We start from the raw sequence: 24,536 nt of genomic DNA, 5'->3' as shown, positions 1-24,536 counted from the left end.
TATGCGGTAAAAAGTCACCCGAAAGTTCGAAAATCTTTGTATTAGGTATATGGGCCCGATTCAACCCATTTTTGACTTACAGACATACCATTTGCAGAGAAGGACTATTCCTGAATTAATATATAATCCATTATATATCTCTTCACATCCGGTACCTAGGGGCTTCAACAGTTTTGGTTTAGTTCTGAGATAGAAGGTTGTCAGCGACTGGATTCGGTAGAGGGCGTCCCTTGCTAACGAACGAGCGGCGGGTCAGTTGTCTCCGAGTACATGGAGGGTCAATGCCAAGTTTTACGTGGAAGACCTAATAGACTCAAACGAAAGGCCAATCGGTTCCGACAAGACATCGCAGCCGGTTGGAAGTTGCACCACTACAACGCCCCAGCTCATACCGTCTTTTTTGTTAAAGCAACCTAACCAAGACCGGCATCCCAATGCTTCCGCAGCCGCCCATCAGCACAGATGTGGTCCCCGGACTTCTTTTGTTTTCTTGGCGATGAAAGGCAAGCATTTCGAGACGACAGAGTCTTCCGTGCGCCTTCAATGCTTAAAAATCCCGCTGGCAGTGATGCATCCACGAAAAAGGTTGAAAAAGTTTTTAAGGAATTATAACGATTGGTTCAATAAATTTTTTTAACTCGACTCAGTTCTTTTACTTTCCGACAAACCGGAATACACAATTCTGTATTTTTCGCTTAGGAAAAATCGATTTCGAATTCTGTTGTTTTTGTATCTAGTGTAATATGCCGTCGTGCTTAGACGTTTTCGATTCGACACTTTTCTACTCATTTGTTGCATGTCTGTTCTCTTGTCTGTTACACTCGAAAGTAATGCTATAGATTTGATATTCTAACGCTGGTTGACCCACATCTCACGAATGGCAGCCATATGAAGAATTTGGTATCATCAAGAGCTTTCCATTACTGCACGTTGTTATGCCATTTTTATGAACAGCACTGTGTATGTAAAATCGTATGTTTTGATCGTTTTATAATCCTTCATTGGTGGCCGATAAATTTTAGCTGTGCTAAGTATAAAGTCATTGCCGACCAAGGAAATAAAACCCGTCATAACTAATAACTGTTTAATTGCTTACAGATATTTGTTTATCACAACGGAAAATGTACAGTAAAAACCAGTTAATCTTTATGATAATTACTGCCTTATAAAAAACTTTGAAATTCCTATCTTTTATTTGATTAACAAGTGACAAAGCGCAATGCAAGCGCTTTCGATCCGGCCTTTGCAATTGTCGATCGCGCATTTAGCAGGGATCAAAGTATCTCTGGGTGGCGATGGGGGCAAAGTGCTATTGTGTTTAAAGAGGGAATATCTCAATTTACTGATAGCCAGTGCGATAAAGGGCAAAGTGCCAAGTTGTTTATTGAATTAGTGATATTGTTTATTGAATAATTAAAATTTTCATTCAAATTGAAAACAAAGTTGTATAGTATAGCGATATTTGGTGTAGTATAGAAATTAAGTACTATAATGCTAGGTTAATTTATCTCTACATTGGCATGTGGATTGTTAATCTCCATTGAATTGTTGGTTCCGGAGTTGTAAAAGTAAGTTTCCAATAAAAAGCAAAAATATTTGTATACATACATATGTATCTATATCAAATATAACTTTCGAAAACTAATATTTACAAACTTTTTCGTTGACCCGTTGGGAATTAACTGTTCATATACTTTATATTTTTTTTTGCCCCAAAGTCTTCTGCTCAAAGCACATTATTTTCTTATAATGTATATTTATTTATAAACAATAATCTTAAATACGTGACATGACGCTCATACAGTCGGTGCCATAAAAATTCGTACATGTTTCGGCGATCAACTGATAGAGTACATACAGCCTGATTGCCAAAGGCACCTGGTTATTTTTATGTCCCACCACTATAATCAGTACGTATTATAAATTTTAGTATTTGATTCAACTTTTTTATACAAAAATTTGATATTTTTTTTGTAATCAAACCAGAAATGCTTAACTTTTTTATAACGATCAAACTTTCTTTGACTACATATATTATTTTCGTTTATCCAGTCTAAACGACTCGTGTAACTCAAATTCTAAATTCATCTTCCTTTATCTTGTCTATAAATCAATAAATATTTTAAGAAAGGATTTTTATCCTTATAATTTTATTAAATACACACTCTTAATTTCAATTTTTTGAAACATTTTTCTATTTAAAAAAAGCAATATTTCATAAACCCGAATTTGTCGATGGATCTCGATTGTTGATGGTTGCCGGCGAACGCGTGTCAAAGGTCTTGACAAGGGGCGATTTCAACCAAATTATGCGAATCGTTCTACAGAATTTCTGCAAAACTCTCGTGTCTTCTGCTCTCTAAAAGAGTCGAGATTGAGAACATATATTTGCTGATGATAATGAAATTATGTTTTTTTCATAGTAAGTTGATCGTGACTGATGCAACAACGTATCCCCAGATGCCTTGCGAATACATAAATCTATCAGTTTTGAATTGCAATTATTGAAATTTTGGGTAGTATTTTTTTAAAGCATATTATCTAAAGAAGCTTTATTTGTGATTATAAATTTTCGATATTGAATTTAATATGAAAATATTTTTGGTAAAAAGCCAGAAAAAAAAACGTTAAGCTCGTTAGCACTGAAGCTATAATATCCTTCAGAAATATGAAATATTCCATATAAGAATCATTGCTTTAAAAATCCGAATTGCGTGAAAATTGCTAGTAAAACAAAAAATTTGTCCATGCAAGGCCCCTAATCCGATCGTTCAGTTTGTGTAGAGCTATATGATATAGTGGTCTGATATCTACAGTTTTGACAAATGTGCAGCTGCTTTGGGAGAAAAGGAAATGTACAAAATTTCTGTTCTATATCTCAAAAATTAAAGGAAAAGTTCTTGATATACAGACAAACGAACGGACAGGCAGACGAACATAATTAATTTAACTCAGTTTGTCATGCTGATCATGTATGTATGTTTATAAAAGGTCTGTCGCAAAAGAAACAGAACTTTTTAAATATAACTGTTTCTGGTGGCGCCACCTATTGGTGGGTAAATGAATTAAAAAGATTGAGAGTTAAACACTCATTTGAAATGCTAATTGACCGGGCTAAACGCTTTATCGAAGCACAAGGAAACTACTTTGAATAAAAAATTTAACTTTTTAAAAATATTAATTTTTTGTAGTTTTTTTTTTAACAGTCCTGTATAAGAGGTTTGTATAAAAATCATCGCGATTTTTGTATCTCTTAAGTAATCTTGGCATAAACTTCGCGGCGACTTGGGTCATACTCAAATTATTGGTTAAAAATTGTCGTTCACATTTTCTTGACCCCCTGAGAACATTTTGAACCATCGATAAACGTCGATTTTGTGTCTAAATTCGAAATGCATTTGCGACCTTAATTTTGTTTTTCACACACAATTTTATACAAATTTTTTTAAGCCATTTTTTGGAATAGGCAAAAATTGAAGACGAACCAAAACGCGTCCAAACAAAGCATCAGTCAAAAATAATAAATATTCGAGTTAGTTAGGGACTTGAGTACCAACCTAAAACAACAAAACAAAAAAAAAATATATTTTTTTCTTAAAATCTCCACTTTAGTGTGCTTTCTATAGACCGTATCTAAAGTTGAAAAATTTCTAGGAAATTTTTTTTTTACGTCAGATTGCTCCAATGAGAGCACTTACAGTCAAAAATGTGAGCAACGTTTTTTGCTTTAAATATCTTAATTTTTATTTTTTTCCGGAAAAAATTTTTTAAATTAGACGCTTTAGTTCAGCAAACCACTGACAATATGATTTGGGATTTTCGTTTTTATAAAAAATTTTATTTAAAAAACTTCATTTTTATAAAAGCGAAAATACTAAATGGTCTGTATATTTGCAATTTATACTGTGTGTATTTTCGTATGTAAGGTTGTCAGCCGGTGTTTGTTTTCATACATTCATATATTCGATTGGCAGACGTCGCTAAATATGCATGTGTGTAAATATTAAGTAATCTCGCGCTTTTTCGCGCATCGTGGCGCGCGTTTACGTTCTGAAGTGTTAGAGACTTATTTTAAGACCTCGCTGCACGCACTCTCTCGATAAGTAATGCGAATCGCACATTTTGCCGCTCTGATATCCAGAATTAATATTTTTAGAATAATAAGCCGTTAATGTGTTTTGAAATGCATTTGGTCAATATTAACTTTTTAATGTTTTATTATTTATTTATTTTTGATTATTTTTTTTATTTACTTTATTTATTTAAGTGAATGAGTTGGCACAAGCCCTTCAAGCCTTGTTAGCTAACACCAGCGGCAAGTGGGGGTGAGAACGCTGCGAGTGAATTCAGGTAAACGCAACACACACACACACGCACCCATCGCGAACTGATAACATTGCCACCTTACACTTGTTTTTATTTTGGTAATGAAAAATTGATAATGACCATGCTTTATCAATGCTAAATACTGCACAATCTATACTATACCACACCGGGCTGGGTGTGTTGGAGGGGCGGGGCGGATCGGGCTGACGAACTGTTGTGCGAACGCTTCTGGCGCTAAAAGCGTTCAGTTGCTACCGAGCGGCGGAGCTGTTAAGTTGTTGTTTTGTCGTTGTGAACACACACACGCATACGTGCTTATAATTTTGGAACCCTTAGGTGGCGACAGAAGCCTGACGGAAATTTGAGCCGTGCTGCGTATTGACGACGAGTTGAGAAACGAATTAAGCTCAAAAAAGCTGAGATAATTGTCGAGCATAAAACATTTTGTAGGCGCGCGTTTTGAAATAGAGCTGTGCATGGATAGCAGACAGAAAATGTAATTACTTACTTATAACTAAACGATAACACTCTATAACATTGAGACAAAATCGCTTATGGATTTATTATATTATGCAAATAATTGTTGTTATTGTTGCTGTTGAGCAGTGTGTGGTGATCGTTGTTTAGTGTGACGCGTATATTAAATGTCATAATTAAAATAAAATTAGAAAAAAATGGAATGCAATCAACTGAATAATTCAACTGATAAGGGCAGTCGCATTGCGGACGTGAATATTAATGTGAAGAAATGAAGAAATAATAATTATTATGTATAAAGGTCGCAAAAAATTAAGAAAATGTTCTTGAAATTCGTTCAGTTGGCGGAAAGTTGCATTTATTTAAATAAAAAACGAAATTAAACGAGTGCAATTTATTGAAACGTAATTGAAATTTGAAGGAAGGTGGAGTAAAATAAAAACTAAAAGAAAAAAATTAAAATAAAAAATAATTAAATTAAATAAAAAAAAATAAAGCGTATGAAATAATATTATTAGTAATGAAAAAATAATATTTGTATATACATGGAATACATAATAAATAAATAATAATTACAATTAAATAAATTTAATATAAAGTTACGAAAATTATTTGTAACAAGGTTAAAGGTTAAAAGCAATGCAACATCAAGGAATGAAAACAATAACGTAGGCTGCAATAAAAATGGAAAATTAAAAACTCAATAAAATAAATAGAAAACATAAATTTAAAGTAAATTACTATATAAAATCTGCATATTTCTACTTATATAAAAGATTAAATGAATACCTTAAAACAAGTTGAAAATAAATTATATAACTGTATAATTATACAAAAATTGACTAAAATTTAAACAAAAGTAATATAAATAAATAATGATATAAAAAAATCAGAAAAAAACTCATAAAGATAAATAAACTTTCCAATTATTAATAAAATAAAATTAAAAATATTTGCCTTGGTAAAAAAAAACTTACTCAAAAAAAAAACAAGCAATAAAATACATAATAATATTACAGAAAATAAAAATAATAATAATAATATGTAAAAAAATCTAAAAAAAATCTTATATATGAATAAATAAGTTATGTAATTAAACAAAAATTATTCTAAATTAACCAAAAAAAAATAAATTAGGCAAAACTAAAATAAAATAAAAAACGAAAAGAAATAAAAATAAATAAAAAGCTAATAATACTTAATAAAAATTCAACAAAATTAGCCAAATATAAAACATAAGTATGCATATATGTAAATAAAATAAAATATATATAAATGAAATTCATAAATCGTTATGCTTTTGAAATAATTTAATTAAAAATAAAATAAATAAAATATATTATATTAATAAAAATTAAAAAATTAAATTTTTAAGGAACAAAGTCTTATAATTGAATATTAATGCAAGTAATGCAACTGAAGACAATATTGTAATAAAAATAAATAAATAAAGAAAATGATATGGTCATGCTTTGAATATTAAAAATTTTTATTAAAAACATGCAAAATTAAAAAATGGCAGTTTTTATATTTATGTAAAAAAACAATTTTTATATTTTTTACTAAAAACAATTAATAATCGAAATTTTAAAAATTGTTTTTTTTAATAAAAAAATATTTATTTTAAAATAAATAAAATGACGGGAAATATTAGTTAGAAAAATTTATTTTCTCTATTTAGATGAATAAACAAATTTTTTATAATAAAAAAAATATGTTATTAAATATATCTATGTAAATTATTTGAAATATAAAAATTAATTTTTTTCATATCAAAAATTCTATTAATAAATAACACTTTTTTCTTCATCAAAACAATTAATAATCTAAATCTAATTTTATAAATGGTTACTATAAAAAATTAATGTGATTAAAACAAAATAATAAATTACAAAAAACAATAGCTGGAAAAAAACATTATATATGCAATTGAATAAAAAAAAATTATGTAACTTAATATATATTATATGAAATTAAAATAATGACAGTTTTTGCATATTAAAAGATTTTATCAAAAATATAAATTTTTATATATTTTTAAACAACTAAAACAGTTAATAATATGAATCTAATAAATGGTTTCTTTACTAGAATTAATTTAATAAAAAAAATTAATTAAGTAATTAATAAATTACTGAAAATACTTAAAAAAATATATATATTATATGAATAAATAAATAAATAAGATGACCTTTACTTCCTTCTACGAATTTTGTTTTTTTTTTTTTGGTTTCGGCTAATATTTCAAATGGTCGACAGTTTAGTTTCACAATATAATTTTCGAAGCAAGTAGCTATTATTTTGGTACCAAAATTATAAAAATAAACGAAATATTGAAAATTTAGATAAAGAAACAAATAAAAAATAAAACTAATGAAAGTCATTGTCATTAGAATTTTTTTAAATTAAAAATCCCCTAAGCAAGCGTAAAAAATTGGCTATTTATTGCTATTAGCTAAATTTGAATTTCATACCATTTTATATAATAATTTTAATTCGCTAATTACTTTAATAATAAATACTTGTGAAATAGTTCTAAACTCAATCAAACCAACAAGTCAAGGCTATTTAACATATGACAGTAACTCGTCATAAGCTTTGACACTTTCATTATCAAACTCGCGAACAACAGATTTACATGCGGTGATACATAACAGTATATACACGTAATGTCATACGCAATAACGTTTAAGCATTTTGGCATTTATGTTGGCACCGATCGATCAAGTGACATATCCAATTTGGCGCATTTCGCTTTGTGCGCGCCTCATAGCCCTTTGGCGGGTCTTAATGAATGATCCATCAGCACATGGACGCAAGCATTGAATAAAGAACCCACATAACCACCGCACACATAAACATGTGCTTATAATACTTCTAACATGTATAATAATGCTAATCAGCCCATTAGCCAGACTAATAAATTATGATTTGCCGTGTGGAATTTCACACAGGTGTAAAGATACGCAAGAAAAGTGAAATCAGTAAAACAAATACGCGTAATTATCATATAGCAAATAAATGTGATTTCAATGTGATTTTGTATCTTCAAAAAAAGATTATAATTGTGGCTTTACAACACAGCACTTTGCACTTCCGTTGTTCAATTTTTTGGCGCCTTACACGTTTGCCACCAGCTAATTAATATCTAATTAAGCGGCGCGCTGCCAAAGCTTTACGATCATGTGCGTTTATTTCATATTTTTTTATACATTTGTGTGTGTCTGTGAATATATTTACAAGAGCGATAATCGCCTACACACCGCCCACTCGATAACCATCGTTGTTCGCAATCTGAAACTATAAGCGCTATATTAGTTTTATATCGTCCGTAAATACCACCATACACACTTCAAGTGCTCAGCGCCGCTTGGAACTTAATAGTTGCCTCGCGGTAGTTTTCTGCTCGGCATTATCCCCTTGAAATTTTATCAGAGTGGTTGCAGTCTGTATGTCTATGCTCTAAAAAATGAATATTAAAAACAAAAATAAAATATTACAACAATAAAAACCGCGACGAGCGCCCAATAAATGCACACATACCGAAACTATAATACCCTTTATAATAATTTTATATGGCATAAAAGGGTATAAGAAGATCTTTATCCTGATTACGATCGATCAGTGTGGCGTTCCATTTTTTCTCATTGAGAGATTTTTGCTGCCAAGCAATATTACTGCTAATTTATTGATAATCCTTCAGTCTATTTCACTCTCCAGCATGACGCTGATTAAATTGTCAGCGGCTATTGGGCCAACCAGGTCTTCTGCGGAGATGCTTTTTGAAGTATCCGTGATCGGATAACCGCTGGGTTGTGTAAAAATCGCCTTTATGACTTGTTCATAAGTCTAGTTCTTTTATTAGTCTGGCTGTCCAACTGCCGGAACATTCATTCTACCATCTTTGTTGCCATGTTCTTATTGTATCTTTCTTTATTTGTTCTATTGCGCTCTTGCTATTATCGGATATTTTCCTCAGCTCCCACAGCTTTTTCCTTTCATATTCTAGAAGGTCAATTGGAGATGAGCGGTAATGGTAACGCTGACGCTGTTCTGGAGATTGATACAACTCAAAATCCTGCAGTGCAGTGCATTCTAGCCACTACTTTACGCCAGTTTTCCTTTTTAAGCACATCTGCCCTAACCTCAGCTCCGTATAATAGGTCGCTGATTGTCGTCGACATTAAAAGCTTTCTCTTTTCTTTGCTGCGGCCCGGTATGTTGGCCATAAGTTTGCTCAGTTGGGAGGTGATCTTCGCTGCTTTTCCTACGGTATGCTGGAATTGTGCCTAGGAAGGTAGCCTGCGACCAATCTTACGCAACTAGAATTAGTTCTTATCCTGCTCTTGACGTGACCGCTATCTGTCGTGCTCCCTCTCTAGTTTGGTACAGCATTTTTCTGTCTCTAAGGTAGCTCGGCACCACAGGTCTGAGCTAGTCGTTGGTTTAAAGCTTTTTTCGAGCTGTTGAAGGTGTTTGGGACATCTTAAATCGCCAGCAGCATTATTCTGTTAAGGGTATAAAAAAAAAAACAGATTAAAACAAAAACACAGGTGTTCTTTCCACTTTCAACGTCGCTGATTTAACTTTTGCTTTGTTTTTATTTCTTTCCTTTTTATTTGCTGATAACAAATCAAATAACTATTCGGTTGTTAACATTGTTGTTTTTCTTTCCACGACATTGTTAACATTGTTTACAGCTCACTTATTGTTTATAAACGCACACACACACACACACATGCAAAAATACATTTGTATGCAACATTTTTGTTTTATTCTTGGCATACTTCGCTGATTGGTCTGGTCTGCATAGCAGGTTTCTTATCATTTACCGTATTTGAACTTCGTCTCCTCGAATTGTTTTCTTCTCATAATCTTGCATTTTAATTGCATTTGCTGATTTTATTATGTGATCCACGCGTTGGCCTTGATACTGAAGACTTCGTAGCCCACTTTCGATCGTATGCCAGGGAAATTCCTTCAGGAGGGGCTTATTGACTTGCTTGACAGACAGCTGGCTTGTGGAGCTTTTCTATATGGTGCACATGCGTGTGAGTTCAATGTCATAGATAAGTAGCTCATGTAACACCATTCTGCTGAGACCTTAAGCGCTCTTTATAAAAAGCGGAAAGAGATTCTTATCTTGACAATACATTTACTGTAAATATTTGGCCTAAGCAGTCTAAACAGTTATTATTGTTTTGAAGATAAATAAATGATAACAATATACCAAGCTATACTTGGTGACATTCCAATTTTAGATAGAATTGTTCTAATGCGATTTTGGTTCGAAATATGTCTTAGTTTTGGCTTTGCCTTTCATTTTTATTGAATTCCTTTCCAACAGCAAGAACGTGTCATATTTGTTTTTAGCGTCTTTCATTTGAATTTTGTTTTAGATATGTCCAATAGGATATGTGACGTAGGATGTTGATTATCTCGATCGGCTTCATTTTATGGTCACCCCGAATTATCTTCGGTCTATGTATATATTCGTTTATAACAAGCTCCTCTCTGAACATTAACTTTGTAAATGCATAACCTATGGTTAAAAAAACCTTTAACAAATTTTTAGCCCGTTGACCTGTACTATGCTGCCTAACCTATGGTTAATAAAACCTTTGAAACCTGTTAACCGATTTCGAACTTCAAACATCTATGCCAGATTTTTAGGTCTAACATGAACAATTATTTTATACAAACGATATAAAACACCTAAATAGTATTCTCCATTAACAGTTCGACCTTCTGGAAGAAACTGCTTTGTGAACAATATTCTTCGAATCATAAAAAGTAATTAACAGTGTCTTGATTCGAGACTTTTGAAAAGGCAAGTTTTTAGGTTCAGGCTAACGTTTACACTTCCATTCAGGTCAGGTTATATTAAAAGCACCATATCTTATCACCTAATACCTAAAATTCCCGAATACCGGTTTACATGTTTTTTGCAAAGAACCCATGAAGTAAAAAAAAAATAATAAAATCGATGGTATGCTCATTTCGCTGTCTTCTACTCGTCAAACCTTGGAGAGTAGTGGTTTCATCAAACAACTAATATAAATCATATAAATAGGTAACTGTTATTCAGTCTAAAGAGGCTGTGTTGATACCTTACCCTCTTCTGGTCTACTGGATAACTTTATTGTTACTTGTATATGCAAATTTTAAGAGAAGCGAACTGAAAGTGAGTTGAGAAGTGGCCAATCGAACACGGCTTTTTCTTCTACGTTAGTCGTTCAATTTTGAAAATAATAATGAAGTTTATAAATGATTGTATGTACAATATTATAACACAAAGTTCAAAAATTGTTTCATTCCCAAAACATGCCTTTACATATGTATGTACTCATCCTATAAAGGGGACGCCAAGAAAATAATTCCTACAAATTATCTCTTTGTATTCTTATAACATTGGTATACAATACGAGTACTTAAAATGTTTCAAAAAGTCCAAATATTTGTTTAGACACTTCAGATCTCAATACAAATTCACTCAGAAAATAAATTTTTGCGATATATATTGCTATAAAACAAAGCTGTCATGGGGCCCCTCATACTCTGGACCGCTTCTCAAAGCATGGGTATCTTATCAAGTATATTTTCTCCTTTTCTTGCTATCAAATCATTAGATTTTTCGCATTGGATGTTACTATATATGCGCACATGTGTATAATACAATAACTATAACTAACAATGTGACCCGTATGAAAAAATTTCTAATGGAAGTTCTGACTTTCACCATAACCAACAAATAACCGGTTATATCAGCTTATCGTTCCATTATAAAAGGTGATCCATTTTGAGGTTCCTTACTTTTTTGTTACCATTCAAAAGAACATTCTTTGGCATTTATTTTTTTTAAAGACTATCACTTTTAAATGTTGACGGCGGCTACGTGTCAGAGGGTCCATCTGTTGACTCCTATTTTCGATGACTCGTTAGAGCAGTTCAATTAGTAACTGGCGAATGACTCGCGTGATGTCCTGCTTCAAGGCCTGAATCAAAGGGGAATTGTCCGCATAGACTTCAGACTTTACATATCCCCATAGGAAAACGTCTAACGGTGTGATATTACACGATTTTGGTGGCCAATCGACCGGCCTAAAACATGAAATTATCTGCTCACGGAAGTGATCTCTCAGTAAATCCATTGATTGATGCGATGTGTTGGAAGGCGCGCTGTATTGTTGAAACCAAATGTCGCCGAGAACACGAGCTTCAATTTCAGGTATCAATTGGTCGGTTATCATGGCGCTATAACGGCCGGCATTGACGGTTACGTTCTCACGAGCATAATTTTTGAAGAAATATGGACCGATGATTCCGCCAGCCCACAAACCAAACCAAACCGTTGTTTTTTCTGGATGAAATGGCAGCTTTTGAATCTCTTCAGATTGCTCTTCGTCCCAAAGTTTGCTTTTTTACATACCCATTCAGGCTGAAACGCACCTCATCGCTGAACAATATTTGGCTCTAAATCGATGTCGCTTGGGAAGGTTCAGAAGGCTACCGAAAAACATACATTTATTTGGATCACCCGTTATCACCTTATCGTTCCATTACGTTTACACTGCCACCCCAGATACAGTGCGCCAATTCAGCTTATAAGCGCTCGTATGCAAATATTTTGACAAGTGAACTCTTTCAAATCAGTTATGTGTCAAGTCAACTGTATGTACTCACAGCCAAGTGAGTAGGTTTCGTCTAATGTTATTGTTTATTAGTTGCTTGTTTTCACTGAATTAAGATTAGGGTTCGCTGTTCAACTCAACTTTCGTTGAATAGTTTCTGTTATTTGTTAAAAACTTTTATTTTTCAATAAAAAATATCAATAATAATAAATGTTCAAAATATTTACATCAAGTGTGCAATTGATAAGAAAAGTAAAATCGGCGCTTATCATCGTATTATTTACATCGTTTGAACTAATACCCTTTCTACTTAGTTACAATTTTTCCAGTCACTAAGTGCAATATTAATTATTATAGTATTAAGACTCATCATATCAAGGTTGGGAATCACTATATGCGGTAGTCATTTTTTAAGTGTTTTTATAAAGTGGAAAAACACGTATGCGCATCATCATCTAGTGCAGTATGCAGAGTATATATATTAGTAATAATATTTGTTTTTGTATACAGTATAAGCTAGAAATACGCAGGCGCCTCTCTTACAAAGAATTTGTTTGTGGCCCTTGGAATGTGCTTTGAACAGGACAATATCACGTTTAATCGTTGGCTTTAACTTCTTCTGGATATATCTATGAAATATAACGGCTGTTAAAATTATTGCCTAACTAATTCATTACTTTAAACTTAGAATGTTTAAAATGTAGTCGAATTATTTCCTCTCTCTCATAAAAGTATTATGAATGGATTCGAAATGAATTGAGTCTTGTAACGTGACCTAAGGTTATAGAGACTCACAAAAGCTCAGCAATGTGATAAATTTCAAGCTACCGCTGGGACCATTGAAGCAATATGGTCCCTAGATGGAAATGTAGAACCAGAGCCTTGATCCTGCTTCGTCAGCATGTTGAACAGTCACGAATCAGTGGTTCAGGAGTTTCCGGCTCCGGCAAACCAGTCAGTTTGCATATTGGTGGATTAAGTTCAGAAATAGCCGAAATACACTCACTGAAAACATTTTGTTATAATTGGAATTGTGAAATTGGTCCGCAAAGCAGGTTTCTTATCATTTACCTTATTTGAACTTCGTCTCCTACAATGTTTTTCTTCTCATAATCTCGTATTTTATTGCATTTACCGATTTTATTGTGTGATCCACGCGTTGGCCTTGATGCTGATGTCTTCGTAGCCCACTTTCAATCGAATGCCAGGGAAATACTTTCAGGAAAGCCTTAAAAGATTTTGTCATAATTTTTTACTAACGGAAATCAGAGTATTTATCATAATTCGGCAAATCTAGTTGCAACGATACCTAATATTATGTGAGATAGAGACGAATACGTATAAGGTCGGGATACTGTACTATGGGCCGCTTCGTAATGCGTAAAGTATACAATTATTATTGGTACAAATTCCACTCTAAGGGCGCTGTGTGGGGTTTTGACAAGAAATCGTCTGGTTCCATTAATTTTTTTCTTTTAATATTTCATATTGGAAAATGCAATAATCCGTTGAACTTCATAATAGTGTTATATGAAAGCTAAGCGTCGTTGGAATTTAAAAGGAAAGTTTCGCGAACATAGTGCAGTTTTTGAACCGTTCGGTATATGGCCGCATAATAAATATACTCAGATAACACATATTTAGTATAGGTTAAATTAAGTTAGAGTATAGCTGATTCCAAGAGAAGATCGCTCTTGAAATTATTATAATCAGCTAAAATGTCGTTGAAATGTTTTACCTTGTCTGCCGACTTCTGAAAATGGGATGCAGAAAGATTTTTAACCTTAATGTGTGGACGTCAATACGACCATGTACAGTAATAATCCTTACTTTTAAATTAACCTTCCTGAGAATAAAGAGGTAGTTCTATTTTATTTTGGCTCAGAAGGACAATATAAAGTCGTTTTTTTTTTTTTGTATTTCGATACATAAAAGGTGGATGTCAATACCAGATTTTAATATGGTACGCCAATAAGCCAGAAAGGAGTACTACGCGAAAGTACTTCAGTCAGTCAGTCAGTCATTGCTAAGTCCAAGAGGATGCCTGCGCTGGACGCGAATTTTAACAGACTCTGCGGCTTCAATATCAACATCTCCCTCAGTGTATCATACAATGGGGACCCCAAATGCCTACAACGTAATCTTGTCAATGCGGGACAGGTGCATAAGAGATTGAATTGTTTCCCTGGTGCCCTGCTCTAGACATTTCATGCAGTCTTCTCGATCTGTCAGCCCCATCTTGCGGGCGCGTATCGCCACCAGTTAGTATTCCTGAGGTATTAGGTATTTCAATGGAACTCAAGTTAAAGCTACGCTGTTAAATTGATTTCACATTTATAGGATTATATGAAAAACATATTTTTATGGGCGTAGTCATGCATCAAATTCAGTGCCAAAAATTATTTTAATTTTATTATGAACTGACACACTGTGCACATATGATTTGCCGTTGTTACATATAAATACAGGCAAAAATGGACTTATTTTTTTGTTTACCGCAACTACGTTCTACAAAAAGAGAAGTAGTAATTACATACAGATAAGTATCTAGATATGCAAACAAAAAAGCGGAACCGCCAAAATGTCAACGAAATTTGTTCAGAAAAAATATTTGTTAACATGTAAAATAAATTTGTACACCTTAAAATTTCCAATACGCACAATGAAGCATTTGTACAGTTAATATGTGCACAAACAATCAGCGATCCTTATTCACAAAACAAATTAAGTCGTGATATTTTGTCAGACAACTTCGGTGCTGGTAACATAATTAGCAGCGCTAACTCGGAATTTTTCCAGCAATTACGTGATATAGCGAAATATCAATATATCTATGTATATAGATTACAAATATATGTACGTATATGTATGTATATAGTATATAGGTATGTATTTAACTTTTAGCCGACTTAGTAATACTAAGTTAAAAGCGGTCTTATGACCCTAGGAGTTTACAAAATTATTTATAGAAGCGATTAACAAGGTGTTAGTCATGGCAACACGCGTCTATTTCATCGAACTAAATCGAGCTTGAAAGTGTCATAATTTCTTTGTTTGCAAGCTTTTTGCATAGTCAAATAGGGATAGTGAAAATTGTTTCTAAAATTATTACTAATACTTTATCTACTCTGTCTGTACTTGAACACATAATAGTTGCATACGAGAGTGGTTTAACTAATTTGTGGCTTTTAGAATTGAAGTTACCGAAGGTTGAATGAAGTGTTGGTGAATAAAGGGTGATCTAATTCGAGGTGTCCTACTTTTTTTTAAAGAAAAAAAAACATATAAATTTCAAATTTATTGGGGAATAGCTGTTATTATTCGAAAAAACATTCTTTGGCATGAATTAATGCGGGATGGTCCGCATAAGGTTTAGACTTTACATAGTGGCCAATCGAATGGCCCAAAACGTGAAATTATCTGCTCAGCGAAGTGTTCTCCCAACAAATCCATTGATTGATAAAGTGGCGCCGTCTTGTTGAAACCAAATGTCGCCGTCGAGTACACGAGCTTCAATTTCAGGTAACAAATAGTTGGTTATCAAGACGCAATAAGGGTCGCTGTTGACGGTTACGTTCTCACCGCCATAATTTTAGAAGAAATATGGACCGATGATTCCTTGAATATCTTTAGGTTGGTCTTCAACCCAAATGCGGAAATTTTGTTTGTTTGTATTCTCCAGAAATGGCCCCCATCACTGAGCAAAATTTGGCTCGTAAACGTGGGATTTTCTTGGAACTGTTCAACAGCCCATAGAGCGAAGTGATGCCGTTTGGAAAGGTCTATACATGATTTTCTTCCGCCGTGACTGTACTTCAGAGCGTGCCTACTGGCTTCGCTAGAGGGCGTTCCTATCTAACGAACGAGCGGCTGATGAGTGAGCAAATCCAAAGTGAAAACGATGTCTTTTTTGACATCAAAGGCATCGTCCACCATAAATTTGTTCCTCCTGGACAAACCGTCAACGCCAAGCTTTACTTGGAAGTCCTCAAGAGACTCAAACGAATGGTTAATCGGGTTCGACAAGGAATCTGGCAGCCGATTGGATGTTGCATCACGACAACGTCCCAGCTCACACCGCCTTTCTTGTGAACAGCTACCTAACCAAGGCCGGTTTCCCAAGGCTTCCGCAGCCGCCCTACAGCCCAAATGTGGCCGCCCTAGACTTTTTTTGCTTCCTTGCATTTTGAGACGATAGAGGAAATCCAAGCTGCATGCACCTCGGTTCTCAAGGCTATTCCGGATAATGCTTTTCGTGACGCCTTCAAAGCTTTGGAAATCGCGCTGGCGCTTTTGAAAGTTTTTAAGGAATTATAACGATTGGTTCAATAAATTTTTTTAAATCGACTCCGTCTTATTACTTTCCGGACAAACATTTTAATATTATCCTGTAATGAATGGTAATGGTGCTGCGAATGGTTCGCCCATTAGTAAACAATACTGAATAAGAATAACATGGCAGCTTGACGACTCCCGCGTGATCTCTCAAAAACAGGTTATTGAAAAAGAACCTTTACTTGGGTCACTCGTTATATCTCACGACCCAATTGTCCGATCACTGCGCAATTTAGAGACTAATCGTTTGAAGAAGTTCCCTCATAAAAGCTGTCCAATCTGTTTGGTACTACGAATTCAATCAATTTCAACTGAATAAGTTTAAATATGATAGTTATGGAGCTCTGCCTCAACACTTCTTTATCACATTATTATATTATCTATATACTATATATTATATAGTATATGATATTATATAAATGATTTGCATATAATATACGATATAGATATCACACTGAAGGCCTTGTTGCCCGTCCATTGTATAAATAAATACTGTACCTATGTATATAGAAATATGCCTCCGGTTATCATTTTTAAACGAAGTCACGCTTTTTCCATGTCACACAACTAAATTGTTCAAATAGTCGCCTCACGGTACTCCTCATTTGCTTACATAAATGTCTGCTGACCAATTTTTTTGGCGCATTATGACAAAAGGGGTAAGGCATTCTAATTTATAGCAATTTCATTCTGAAAAGGCTGGATTTTAATTTGACATTGATTTATTGGACATATTCGCACAATTATTACCACAACAGTTGCATGTGTTAAACATATGTATGTATGTATGTACAAGTACATTGCTTTGTATATAAAGCGATATCGATAATTATCTGTTGATAGTGAAATGGTCTTAAGCCCATTGGGTTCCCCATACTCGTACGATTCTACGATAAATAGCAATTTCATCATCTCGTAATTATTTTTCAAACTTTCACATATACTGTTATACATAAATAGAAAACTACTACAGCTAGACAATACTTAAATTGTGGTGTGACTCATATTAGCCTTATTTAATAAATACTTATTTATATACATTTATATATGTATGCATGTAATGGCAATGCTGACTTGTTTGTTGAACAAAAAATTATCACCGATTTGATGCTAATCAGTAAAAAATGCCTCGGGGGGTTACTAGCCTGACATGTTTGCATGGAATTTCTTTCTGAACCTAGGTATACAAGTTAATATGTGTTAAAAAGGTCGTAATTGAAGTGTATAAAGTACTAAATTACCGTAATAAGTGATTTTATAATTTCAGTAATTTTTAAGTTAACCGTAAAGTGTTGAAGTATTAACATATTAGACTGAAAGTCATTTGCTTAGCATAAAACTCGCAATGGATTTCACAAGTGCCCCTTACGAGTACCTAGAGTGAAATTTTATAAAATTAGATTACGATAAAATACTTAAATTTCAAATTGATCATAAGGCTTTGAAATAGAATGTTTTTAGTTAATCAGTTCAATCCACCCCATTGGTTTATCTTCAAACCTGTTTTTCTCAACACTACGTTTTTCAAATTTGGTGCAGTAATTACCTGGATACCAATGGTTCAATCGGTATGAATTTTTTCCCATAATGACCTACCAGTTTTTTGATTTGATCAAAAACGAATTTTTGCTTACATAAACGAAATTTCACGTTAAATTCCCCCTTTTTTTTTAAATGTCACAATTCACATTTTTCGTAATAAAAAGAGTTCCGGTGAGATAAAGAGAGATAGAATGGATAAAATGAAGTAAAGAGATATTAAGAGACTCTTACACTCTTACATTTTTGGTGTGGTCTTCAGTTCCTTCCGTGAATTTCGTTTTATCTCATCGATCGTTTAAAAATAAGTTCCATTCCGATGATTGTTGATTAGTTTGCATGTCAAACTCATAAGCTCATATCTCATCGACAGTTATAATGCTCTCCATGAATACGCGATCGGAATTCGCCCTGTTTACGATACTCTGTTTACGATACTCTTTAAAAAAAAATCAGCTTTATCGTTATGAGTCGAGCAAGGATGTGTTTCATACCCAAAATATTCACCAAAATTATTCGAACGGACACGCGTGATATGTCGATATTTCATGCCATCTCTGAAACACTTGTCCGACGATTTTCAAGCATATCGTTCACCATTTTAATATTTTTATTAGTTGAAGGTGTCGAAGGTGGTCCAGAACGAAGAAGAACTTTTTCATCAAGTTTTCGTTAGCTGACCGGCAGATAGTTTGATTAATGTGAATAAAACTAATTCACAAAACTTGCATTGTGAACACCAAAGTGTGTAAACTTATGAGCCGCGTATATCCATGTACAGACGAGGACTGTTTTTGTCGCCCAAATCGTAGGCAAGAGGATGACGAAGAAAGACGAGTTTCAAATGCCATTTCATGATCTGGTTATAAAGTGACCAATTCATGGGAACTTAGATGACAGATGGCTGCTAACCAGATATTAAGAGAACCATTTTTCAATTTGTTTTCGATTCTTAAAGTATCCATAATCTGATAAGGGTGGTCGGCAAAGTTTGTTTTTCGAACTTTGTAATAAACCAAGGCTCTAGATAGGACATGAAACTATCTATCCATGTACCACGTGTCTCGTTTTAATAATATTCGTTCCTTGATCAATGAGAAACTGGGAATTAGGGTAGACATCGCATACGCGGTTATAGCCGAGTTTACAACAGTTTGACGCCAGTTGGAGACTCCAAGTACAGGCGAAGGATCTGTATGCCTCTACATTTGGTATTTCCAAAGAAGTGAATAAACTTTCATTGCCCACCCTGGCGGCCAAGCACGATTTTGACGACGTGGCAAGGGCAACTCCCACCGTGTCTCTCCACCACCACCAATCCAATACTGATTTGCGCTCTTTTATTTGGCCACTGTAGTAAATGCTATAAGGACCTAATCGTCTCAGTCCTTGCGCGTCCATCGCACTGGACGGCGAGGATGTCAGCTTTTACTCCTACGAGGAGATTCCAGGTACATGTCTTTAAATCATAATCCTTAATGCGTTTGCAGTGGTCGTCATCAAGAGGTGGTCTCTCATCCGATGCTGTTATCTTCTTTTCATTGGGGGTGTTTATTTATGTGGCGCGTCCTAAACGCAGCGCACAACCCTGTGAAGGGAATTTTCGCCTTTTCACTTTAGCTCGCCTTCAAACAGCTGTTTTTTTTGGCTACCCAGAGAATACTTGGTCTAAGACCGGAAGTCGTGAAATGCTTGAGCCATATGGTCACTCCCAGGAGAATGGCGCTTAGAAAATTTCCTTCAATTCCGTGAACTTTTATACAGATTATAATTATAAATGAGATTTTAGGTTAAGTACAATCGTTAAAAAAAAATTATTAAATATTATTATACCCTGAATAGGGTATATCATATAGCTGTCATACGAGATATCTTCACGAAATTTGGCATGAGTTATTGCCTAAAGCAATAGAGCAATCTTTGAGAAAGCTCATTTAGATCGAATCATTATATCGTGTAGAATAGTATCGAAATGAAATTCTTGTAAGAAATCTTTCGTATTTGTGAAGGGAGCAGCCAAAGTTAACGTTTGGTTTTTGTTTTTGCTTTTGTATTGAACCAATTTTTATATGGTTCCGCCTTTACAATGTTTTTCTTCTAATTGGCACTATAATGGCCTAGTCAATTTTGGTTCATTAGGTTTATGAAATTTGGCGTCAATCTGGTATCTCTAAAGAATTGTGTGTGGTTCTATCAAGCCTAACTGGCTTAAAGTATTGATTACCTGCCAGGCTGTATAATTTGGACCTGTTTGGAGAAGCAGAAAATAGGGTTTAGTCAACTGATAAATATTTTAAAATTCAATTTTACAATGATTGCGGTTCAAATTAAAACGGTTATTCCAAATTAAGGGTATTTTTTAAGTTCAGCACCACTGAATCGAAATTAGTTCATTTGCGCTTATCTTCACACTTCAAAGTTATTTATTAACACTATGACGCGGATAAAGATTTTGTGTTTCGTCTCGTTCGTGTTCGTTTTTCAATAGTGGTGGCCGTGACGCGTGGCTCGATCACAAGTGCTCACTTCAAACAGCAATAATGATAAATTTAATCTTAACCAAAAGTTGACATAGTTTTTCGTTTTCGTTTTCGTTTCCGTTTTGTTTTAAATTGACTATAGTGTGCAATTTATAAGTGAAATCTCTGACAAGTGGACATAATCAGCCGTCTTAAAACCCAAACAGCAACAAAGATGGCGCAAGAAACGACAATAAATGAAAATAATAACAATCACAATGGTCACATACATGATCGATCCACTTCGCCACATCTGACTAAGTTAATAATACCAATAAATGGTGATAAGTCCACCTTTGATAAAACCTATAATACCCCAGTTGCCGATGCCCATGCAACGAAACAGAAGAAACCGAAAAAGAAGCGTCGCGACAAAAGTGATCTGGGTGATGATTTCGTAGCGCCCGATGGTGGCTGGGGTTGGCTGGTCACCGTCGCTAGCGGCGTTGCTGTGGTAAGTATAGCATTTGGTTGAATTGAAATATTTTCTCGCACTTATTTAACTTAAGGGTGCTCTTTGTAGTTGGTGACATTTGGCTTGGCCCAACAATTTGGCATTATTTTCCGAGATTATATGTACGGTATTGGTATCACCAGTTCGCAGTTGACGACGATTATCAACACACAGATTGCCGTTTCCGCATTAACAGGTTGGTTTTTATTATTATCGTGCAAATAATTTTGAATCGAAAGGAGGGGCGGGTACTAGTTTACGATATATAAACTTTCGTCTAATGTAGGGAATTTTGAATCAAGTAAGACTTCATCTAAAAGTTTTTTGAGTGTTACTAGCTTCTTGCTTCTTTAGAAATCTTCCTTATTGGTTTCCCAGAACATTAGAAAGATATCAGGTCATAGTGGAGCAAGAAGCCAGGTTATTCCAGTTGCGTTGACCAACTGGCCTCCGCGAAAGGTTTAGCTGGTTGAATTGTGTAAACAAAGGGAACATATTGGATCAATTTTGTTATCTTTACAACATTCCTCTTCATTGCGCTCGGTTGAGTGCCGAGCTGTATGTAACCGAACGAATCACAGTCTGCGGATAGTAGAAGACCTTCACATATAGGGGTTAGCTGCAAATAACCAATAAGCAGTCCCGGACAGGCTTTAGGGGCGGGGGGCAGTGTCTCGGAGAGATTTTGGATTACAATGAATTTCTCTTAAATCCTGAGGGTCTATGATGACTTGATGATCTCCAATACTAAGTACTTTTTATTTATAGGTCTACTCAACGGACCCCTCTTCAGACGGTTTACATATCGCCAAGTCGCATTCGGCGGTTCAACGCTCATCTTCATCGGCATGTTTTTGTCAGTATTTGCGCAATCATTCCTTTTCTTTTTGATGTCTTTCTCATTCTTCTACGGTAAGTTTTTACTACTAGTTCCAAAACACGAAAACCTAACTTTATATAAGCACATTTGTCATTTAGCCTTCGGTCGTGGTCTCATGGTATCGGCGTCTTCGATGGCTGTTAATACTTTCTTCAAAGTGAAACGACGCACTGCCACTTCTTATCAGTTCGGTGTAGCCGGCATGGGTCCAATTATGTTGCCACATCTCGCCACTTTTCTCACACAAGCTGTGGGCGTCAAAGGCACCGTGTTAATCTTCTCCGGACTTTCGCTGCATAACTTTGCCGCCTCACTGATTTTCCAACCCGTACAATGGCATGTGAAAAAAGTTAGAAGCGACGCTGAGTCCTTACGCCCGGGCTCGCAGCATTTTGAAGAGGAAGAGCCAGAACAATTTGTCGAACCCGACACACACAGTTTGGCGCGCGCCAATGACGGCTGGTACGGTTCGCGCACATCCATAAATACGCTTAGCCAACGGCATCGACTCAGCACTGGTGACAGCGTGCAAATGCAGAAACTACGCCGTTTAAGCAGCGTTGGCGCTGGCAGAGGCAAACAACGTTCCTTTTCGACCAGTGAGAGTATTAAGGAGGATGAGCTCGAACATTTGCATATGAATATGGCGTTGCCCACTAAACTGGAGCATCTGGATGAGGGACAAGTGGTCGTGCCGTACAAGCAACAGCCACAACAATTTTCGGAGAAGGAAGAACATTACTTAACGCCCGAAAAGACGTTAGAGGAAATGCTAGATGAAGAAGAAGAGGCACGCCAAAGACTACCATTCCTACAAAAGGTGATCATTTTCTTCGATTTGGATTTGTTGCGCGATTTCACATATGTCAATTTGGCAATGGGCATGACAATAATCAACTTCGTGGAAATCAATTTCGCCATCTTAACGCCTTTCATTCTCTCCGATTTCAAATTCACGAATACACAAATCGCGATCGCCATGTCTTGCCTGGGTGTGTGCGATGTCATACTGCGTTTTCTCACACCATTGCTGACCGCCAAAATACCCTTGAGCAATAAGAATTTCTTCATTATCGGCATCTTGGGCATGTGCTTGGGGCGCGTCTTTCTCATATACTGCCGTTCGTTCTATTGGTTGATCGCGACTTTTGGCTTTTTGGGTCTTTTCAAGGCATTCCGCACAATCTTTGCACTTCTCATCATTCCCGGCTATGTGCCATTGAAGCGTTTACCGGCCGCGGCGGGTCTACAATTGCTCATGTCCGGTATTTTCTCGCTGGTCTTTGGACCAGTTGTTGGTGAGTTTAACTGATTTTTAGAAAACCTAAAAAAAACAAATAACATATTATTTAAATTATATATAACACGGTTACTCTCTCTTATCTTTTACCCTCAGGTCTTATACGTGACGCCACCGATTATGGCGTAACTTTGCATGTTCTCAATGGTCTTAATATTGTAGCGATCGCATTATGGATAATCGAAGATCTCTTGCATAAGAAGAAGAAGCCAATGCTAGCATAGAAAATATTCCCAAAAATATGTTTAAATTTAAGTGCCATTGTTGTATCGTTCCTATCACGATTAATGTTATCCATTAGCTCATAAAAATGTATACAAATCCATGAAATATCTTAAACGATATATGGTTTTATGTAAATACATACATTTATATATACATACATTTGTGTAAATAAGTACATGCGAAAACCCACAACTTTCCTTATGGCTAGAGAATCATTTGTAGACAAGTGTCTTCGGCCAAGTTCAACTCTCTTATATAGGGTTTGGTTCAGCTCGTGTATTCGTATTCGTGTCTTTGCTCGTGCCAAAAATGTGTATACTGACATACGTAAATTCACGGTTATAAGCCTGTAAACATTTATATTTTTTAAATGTTAGCTAATGTCCGTTTATTAATGAAACATTTTTCAGTTAAGAAAATGTTATAAACAGCTATATGATAGTATAAATCTATGTGTTATTATTTTAGTTCAATTGTATATAGTATTTATATAGTTGCGAAGACGCTTAGTTATTATTGAAATATTGTTATGTAATTAATTTAAGTCTGTAAATAATTTGTTAATAAACTCTCCATAATTAAATAAATTACGAAAAACCATTTGCCCTCTTGGGACTATTGTTTTATTTTATTATTCTCAAATTTAAAATAAATAATTAAGCAAAAATAATCAAAAAGCAAAACTAAGTTAACTTTTTATAGACATTTTAGAATTAAAAATTATTTAAATTTAATTCTTAGAACTTCTTCGAATCAATAGTAAAATTTGCTCTGTAACCTATTTCTATAATCCCAATCTGAAATATATTTTTAAACAAGTGGCAACGCTTTTGAGACAGATTTAAAAATA

At 34.6% G+C, this 24,536-nt stretch overlaps 1 protein-coding gene across 3 annotated transcripts; it reads left to right on the top strand.

Moving 5' to 3' along the window:
• The first annotated feature begins 4,563 nt into the window (after window positions 1–4,563).
• Window positions 4,564–24,286, top strand: LOC105233807 (uncharacterized). 3 transcript variants are annotated; one of them, XM_049455499.1, is made up of 6 exons: window positions 4,564–4,822; window positions 20,995–21,281; window positions 21,351–21,477; window positions 22,050–22,193; window positions 22,260–23,459; window positions 23,558–24,286. In XM_049455499.1, exons 2-6 carry the CDS (start codon window positions 21,003–21,005, stop codon window positions 23,683–23,685), a joined length of 1,878 nt encoding a protein of 625 aa, XP_049311456.1. In that variant the 5' UTR covers window positions 4,564–4,822; window positions 20,995–21,002; the 3' UTR covers window positions 23,686–24,286. The 3 variants fall into 3 exon arrangements, with proteins under 3 accessions (XP_049311456.1, XP_049311454.1, XP_049311455.1); XM_049455497.1 differs by having other exon boundaries at window positions 20,931–21,281; XM_049455498.1 differs by having other exon boundaries at window positions 20,884–21,281.
• The last annotated feature ends 250 nt before the right edge of the window (window positions 24,287–24,536 follow it).

The sequence above is a fragment of the Bactrocera dorsalis genome, chromosome 4, assembly GCF_023373825.1.
Source record: "Bactrocera dorsalis isolate Fly_Bdor chromosome 4, ASM2337382v1, whole genome shotgun sequence".
Taxonomy (NCBI): domain Eukaryota; kingdom Metazoa; phylum Arthropoda; class Insecta; order Diptera; family Tephritidae; genus Bactrocera; species Bactrocera dorsalis.
The sequence above is the reverse complement of the archived record's forward strand: the minus strand, read 5'-3'. Positions and strand labels throughout refer to the sequence as shown.

Coding starts and splice junctions, on each gene's coding strand:
- LOC105233807 (XM_049455499.1), top strand. CDS start 21,003: ATGGCGCAAGAAACGACAATAAATGAAAATAATAACAATCACAATGGT. Junction 21,282..21,350: donor TCGCTAGCGGCGTTGCTGTG/GTAAGTATAGCA, acceptor TGCTCTTTGTAG/TTGGTGACATTTGGCTTGGC. Junction 22,194..22,259: donor GTCTTTCTCATTCTTCTACG/GTAAGTTTTTAC, acceptor TTTGTCATTTAG/CCTTCGGTCGTGGTCTCATG.